The sequence below is a fragment of the Benincasa hispida genome, chromosome 8, assembly GCF_009727055.1.
Source record: "Benincasa hispida cultivar B227 chromosome 8, ASM972705v1, whole genome shotgun sequence".
NCBI classification, from domain to species: Eukaryota; Viridiplantae; Streptophyta; class Magnoliopsida; order Cucurbitales; family Cucurbitaceae; genus Benincasa; species Benincasa hispida.
In genome coordinates, this window is record NC_052356.1 from 13,975,298 (window position 1) to 13,982,302 (window position 7,005).

The 7,005-nt window shown below is 30.8% G+C and overlaps 1 protein-coding gene across 1 annotated transcript; it reads right to left on the reverse strand.

Moving 5' to 3' along the window:
• Positions 1 to 4,707: 4,707 nt before the first annotated feature.
• On the reverse strand, positions 4,708 to 6,082 carry LOC120083241 (transcription factor MYB59-like). Its single transcript, XM_039038908.1, has 3 exons — positions 5,817 to 6,082; positions 5,520 to 5,649; positions 4,708 to 5,430 (listed from the first exon to the last, which is right to left on the reverse strand). Exons 1-3 carry the CDS (start codon positions 5,935 to 5,937, stop codon positions 4,956 to 4,958), a joined length of 726 nt encoding a protein of 241 aa, XP_038894836.1. The 5' UTR covers positions 5,938 to 6,082; the 3' UTR covers positions 4,708 to 4,955.
• Between the last annotated feature and the right edge of the window lie 923 nt (positions 6,083 to 7,005).

Below are 7,005 nucleotides of genomic sequence, written 5' to 3' on the forward strand. Positions count from 1 at the left end.
AAGTGACTATTTCGTGGTCCAGTCTATATGCAAACTCATTGCATAGGATTCCCCCACTCACATGTCTCCACATGATTGATCTGTAGATCACGTCATTTGTATTACCTATACAAAATGGGTCTCATCCAATAGTGTTACCAGGATGAGATACCCAATTTCATCCATATACTTATAGATCATTTAGGCTATATACTATTAATTTGATCTTGTTTATGTTACCACATAAAGTTAAAGTAATCATACTATAGCCATGGATAAATTTATTGGATTTTCATAATAGAATGTAAAAATCAACAACTTTATTGAATAAGATACTCAATAATATTTTATTGATAAATAGAATGTTTGACACAAAATTTACGAACTACGATTTCTAGGACGATCCCAACAATAATATTTTGAGGGACATCATATTCTTTCAATATTTTGCTTCATCCACAACAACTGAATACAACTTCTTCCTATTGCAGGTTCAACAATTGACAAGGAGACACAATTCTACTTTTTGATAAACCATGAAACAAGATTGTTTCCTAAAAATAAACAATCATCTAAAATACTCTTACCGTTTATACAACTCTCTCACGGTCTCTATATATCTTTTGAGAAAAACGACAAACATTCACTTGAGAAGATTTATTTTTTTTTTTTTTTTGTAGATATCATATTTATACGAGTTTCTTTTATTTGAAATCACTTGAGAAGAAAGTTGTTTTATTTTATTTTATTTTATTTATATACATATCAAATATTGTACAACAACTTGTCCCAAAACAAACGTTCAATAGAAGTGACAAATTAAAGCATAACTGAGACAACTTGGTTGTTTCAATATTTTTATGGTCACAAGTAGAAGGAGAGATCTTGGTTTTCTTTTCCTTTGGAAAAAGACACTTTCTAAAGGAGCACATATTTAAGCTAGGCACATACTATCCTTGATATTGAAGATTTTTTATATGCATAATAGACCATTAGAAAAGTTGCCATTTAAGATTCTATCGAGTTATTGTTGTCTTTACATACCCACCTACCTTCTCATATTGATTTTAGTTTCAATTACAAAGAAGTGATGGACAAATTGTAAAGTTGCATAAAATATTTGAAGAGCATTTAGAGAAATCTAAGTGAAGAATACAAAGAATGTACTTACAACGAAAGGTAGGAGAAAATTAAACATTTAATGTTAGGAATGGTCCAATTTCTAAAGTCTTGTCTACCAATTGGATCTTACAACAAAATGAGATGGGGCCACTACCAAGATTCTATAGAAGAATGGACATAATACATACAAAATAGATCTTCTAGAATCTCTACACATCAACCCCTACGAATGTCACAAATTTGCTTTACTTCCATTGGCTTGAATGGATTCTCTTCAACGACTATACTTAACTTGAGGGCAAATTATTTGAGGTAGGGAAGGATTTAATGATGGTGTTTAACTCTATTCAACCAATTCAACATGGATAGCTATTAGTTCGGTGATGGTGGGAGGTAGTTTGGCAATACTTGACTTTTGTGTTGGGTTAACATTTTAATTTTGGGTTAAAAAACTATTTGTATTTGTTATTAATTTTTGGTTTTTTTAAATATAGAAAAACGAACCAAAATATTTACAAAATATAGCAAAATTTTAGAACTATCAATATGATAGATGCTGATAGATACCGATAAACTTCTATTAGTATCTATCAGTGACATTGATAGACACTGATAGAGTGTCTATCAATGTATTATTGATAGTTCTAAAATTTTTCTATATCTTGTAAATATTTTCAACAGTTTTTCCATTTGAAATAATTTCCCTAAATTTTTCCTTGATCAGTTAAAGAAAATTAATGTTTCTACGTTGAAAAAAATGTCATCAACTATAGGAATAAGAGAAAAAGTAATGAAAAAATTAAAAGAAAAAGTAGAAAAGATAAAGAAATTACGTGGAAAACTTTAAAATTGGAGAAAGATAAATACCTGTTAAGAATTGACAATCAAATATAAATAACAAATATAAAGCAAAAGAGATCGATGCACAGATTTAGTGGTTTACTAATTGAGAAGCCTATAGGATTTGAAAGTTTATATAATGCACTTCTCTAAACCCTAAGATCATAAATATAAATAATATGAAGATGACAAATATATAAATAACTTAGGATAGATATAAGGGTAGTCTACCAAACATGTAGAGATGGTTGATTGTAGACATAAAACTTTTTTTTTTTTTTTTTTTTTTTTTTTTTTGTGAATACAACAAGTGGTAGGGAGATTTGGACCACAGATCTCTTGGTCACTAACACATCCGTATGCCACTTGATCTATGAACGCTTTGGCCATAAAAACTTTTCATTAGCAATAAACATGAAAATGTTTGATAAGTGGTAGACATCTATAAGTGATAGAATATACAAATATTCTATTAGTGATAGAAAAAAAATGGTTTATTAGTGATAAACATAAAAATGATTTGTCAGTGATAAAAGTCTATTAGTGATAAATTATTACAATGATCTATTAGTTTTAGAAGTGTCTATCACGTATAAACTATTAATTGGTATATCAGTGATATACATAAAAATTTTAAGGGTAAATGAAAGCACCTAAAAACTACTTTTATTTTTCTTTTATTTAGATAGGATTTCACCTGATTTTATTAGGTCTGATGTTATTTATAAGTGATTTTCAAGATTTGAAAAAAAGAACAAGATTTGGAACTAAAACGAGTCAACATGGTCCAATTATTCATAAATGAGACAAAGTGAGACCAAGTGCATCAAAGAGGGAAGAAAAAAAAGGAAAAGAAGTAAAACTGCCCAAAACAAGGCAACACACTATAGCACGCATCAGTGCTGTGACATGGTGCCAAGGAATAGAATGAAAGCGATGCGAAAGGCTATGAAGCATCGTGACGCTATCAAGGAGCGTCGCGCTGTGCTGTAAAAATTAAGTAAAAATCCCGCACTTTTGGAAAACTTTGCCTGGGTTTGCAGCTCGCCTCTATATCATGTTTTGGAGTTTTTGAGGCCCAGAGAGAGTACTTGGAGTAGAGTACCAAGGTCTTTGATGCCAGAGTTGATTGGAGAACGTTGGAGGGTCGATTCCACCACAAAGAAGAGACCGAAACACTAAAATACGTTTTCCCTTCTCTTTTGTATCTTAAATGCTTTTTTATTTTGCATTCTAATTAGGGTTCTATCTATGGAAGTCATGTTAGGCTAAATTCTCATAGTTTTAGGAGTATATCAATTCTTTGACTTAATTGTTAAATATTTTCTTTCTTGAATGTTAATTTGCATTTATGCTTTCTAGCATGACCATTCTTAAAGCTTTTGATTGTTTGATCAAAGTTTAAATGATTTAATGATTTGAATCTTATTTGAGAGAGTAAGCTATAGAATAGATCATGCATGTTGGATTATCGTTTGAAAACACTAGCATAGTCTGATAATAATGGTAGAGATTGTCAATTAAGAATCTTAATGCTTTCTTAATTATCTAGTTTTAAGAGATTAGTAATTAGTAATGAAGTGAAAGAAAAGATTGATCTTGAGAGGGACGATCTAGATAAAAGATTTTTAAATTTAAATGTTGTGTGTTGATGGATTCAAGAGTTAAATTAATTGTGTCTAGTAGTGCCATCGATGAAATCTATTCCCTAGAACATCTCTTTGCTAATAGTTTCATACTTGATCACTTTTATTGCTTTCTTATCTTAGTTTATTTTAATTTGCATCACAAACAGTCCCCTGAATAAAATTGGATTGATCTCTGAATAGTTAAAAGATTATTAATCTGATTCCTTGAGGACGGTACTCCGCCAATGCTATTTTAAACTATATTATTACTCGACGCATGCGCTTGTGCATATAATTAAAAAACACTCTGGTCCTCAAAACTTTCGTGAAAGTAACAATTTAGTCCATAAACTTTGGTTTGTAACCTTTTGTCCATGAACTTTAGTATGTAACCTTTTGTCCATGAACTTTAGTGTGTAACAATTTAGTTTTTGTACTTTCAATTTTATAACATTTTAGTCTCTAACGTAAAAAGATTTATGGAAAGATGTTACTTTATATTTTATAAAAATATTGAGTCTCTAATTAGTTTATTGGTTTATTTATGAAAAAATAATCCCATTAAATCTTAATACTAATTTCTATGATAGGGATTAAATCATATAAAATTTAAAGGACAAAGGCTAAATTATTACATAGTAAAGAATATGAACTAAATTGTTCACAGAGGAACTAACTCTTTACAAACCAAATTTCAAGGACTAAATTGTTAGAGTATAAAAGTGATTTTAAACCAAAATCTAAATTTTTTTTATATTTGTAAATTATTTATTTGTATGACATACATGCAAATATAACAACAAATATTACTACCACAAAATTGGTAGCAAAATTGAAAGTCGAGGGAACTAAATCTTTTCAAATCAAATTTCAACGGGACTAAATTGTTTACTCCTATAAAAGTTTAAGGACTAAAAGTGAATTTCAACCAATTTTAAATATACAAATGATCTATTTTTGTGACATACTTGCAAATATATCAACCAATTTTGGTACCAATACAATAATTATCTCTTAAAATTTGTATTATGCATTTGGTAATTTTCCTAAATTTCATGGGTACCTTTGTAATTTCGCATAAAGTTAAATATGCTAAACAAGACTAGTATTGAAAGGGAAAGAGGAGAGAGAAGAGTAATAGCTAAAGGCAATTTTGTGTTTCATCTAAAAATTGGAAAGATAGCACACGGAAACTTAGAAACAGTAGTTTAGAAAAGTGGGGGTATTGTAAAGAGATGCATGAGATGCAACAATTAAAGTCTAAAGGAAACTCCAATGCTATACAGGTCAGAGCTTTCCCTTATCCTCCAATACCAAAACACAGCATATTTTTATAGCCCTTTTCTCTCTCTATCAACAAATTTAAATGAATCAAATCCTTTAGTTTTAAGTTATTAAAACAACAGCCTCTCCATGGTCATAAACATTCATCCCTCCATATAGCTTGTTGTCTTCCTCAGCCACCTTCCACGGCGAGTACTGACCGTACTCCCACAGCGGCGATACCACCACACCGGAGCTGAAGTTGCCGTAGAACTGTTCATCACAAATTGGCTTCATAACATTAGTACTTTGATTATCAATGTCTCTCCAAATATCATCCATGGTATAACAATAACCCTTTTGATCATCCTCTTCCTCCTTGTGTTTCCCCAATGGATTCCCCCCAGTGTCGTAGAAGCTTTCTTCTCCGATCTCAATTGTTGTCGGGACTGAGTCAATAGTCGATGAAGACGATGGAGACACGATGACCATGTCTTTCTTCTTCTTCTCCTGCGCCACTTTTCTCATGTGGGTTCGCCAAAAATTCTTTATTTCGTTATCCGTTCGACCAGGAAGCTTCCTAGCAATTCTTGACCATCTGCAAAATATCAAAGACTTATTAGAAATCATCGAGGAAGTTCGACAAATCTGTAACGAAAAAGGAAGGAGAGAGACAATTGCAACGACCTGTTTCCCCACTTAGAGTGGAGCTCGAGAACGAGACGCTCCTCGTGAGGAGTCATTTTACCACGCTTAAGACCAGGGTGGAGATAATTAACCCAACGGAGACGGCAACTTTTGCCGGTTCTTTTCAAACCTACAACAAGATAAGAAGAACGAGATAAAAGAGAGAAAAAGAAACAAATTTGATTTAGGGTTTAGGGTTTAGGGTTTTGTTATAATACAAATTACGAATACGGTTTCCTAATAAAGCCCTACCTAGCTAGGACTAGCAGTACTTGTACTCTCCCGCCACCTTCAAACCTGATACTTTGGCGATGAAATCCCATCGCCGATCACCAAATAAGCCTACAAAGCACCCAAGTTGGAAATCTTCTTGTTCTGTCCATGGCCCTTTTCTGATATTTTCTTCCTGCACAACCATCTTTTTCTCCCCTTGCCTTTCTTTTCTCTATGTTGATGATTCTTTTTTTGTTTTTCTATGGCGGACTTTGGGTATGTACTAGTGACATTTATATAAGTCTCAATTTATGGACCTCTATTGAGCCTTTAACAAAGAAATCTCTTTTTTTTCTCTCTCTCCTTTTGTCAATAAAATAATTGTACGTGGGTTTCATATCTTTCTTTATCTTATGATTAAAATAATATGAAAAAGTTTTGAAGATAAATAATATTTAGTGTGGGTTGGGTTACATATTGTTTAATTTTTTAATGAAGGAAAATTAACTTTTCTTGTATGGAGAAATAGTATCCTTATCGACAACAAGTTGGGTAGGAATCTTTCTCGTCTTCGTTGAATAGATGACCTATTTGATAAGGGGTAATGAAATATAATCTACTCTCTAAGAAACTTAAGTTTTATAACTTTTGTTTATGTCTTTATGAAATGAGTTTATGGAAAAGACTTTGTGGTATATACATGTTGATACTTAGCTCTCGCTCCGTCTTTGATACTCAATTTTTTTAAAAAAATTCATTATTTTGCAATTATCTCCTCATTTCTCTCTTCTTTTTTTTTTTCTTGTATTCTTACTACTTACTACTCATTACTCATTATGTTTAAAAGATTCAAAATAAATATTATCAAAAAGAAAATCCAACGAATAATGAGAACGAGTAGAAAGTAATAAGAATTGAGAGTTAGCACGTGTACATTATGTAATTTTGCTTGGACAAAAAGTTATAAAATTTAATTATTTTTAAGAAAAGGCTCATAGATTCCACATTTAATTTCTACCAACTATTGTTAAGTTTTTGACAACCGTAAAAATATGATAGAGAGATAATATATCTTTTCTTCTTTTATTTCAAGAAAATAAATAGCTGTTATATTTTTTTGTAATGGTTAATCAAAATATTTTTATTGACCATTTTTTAGGGAACAAAAAGGTATTCTTTTGAAAACTTTTTAGTTGATTTTCATTATTAATTAATGAAATTTTCTCATTAACATATTTCTAATAATATACGTCTTAATAAACTAGTAAATTAT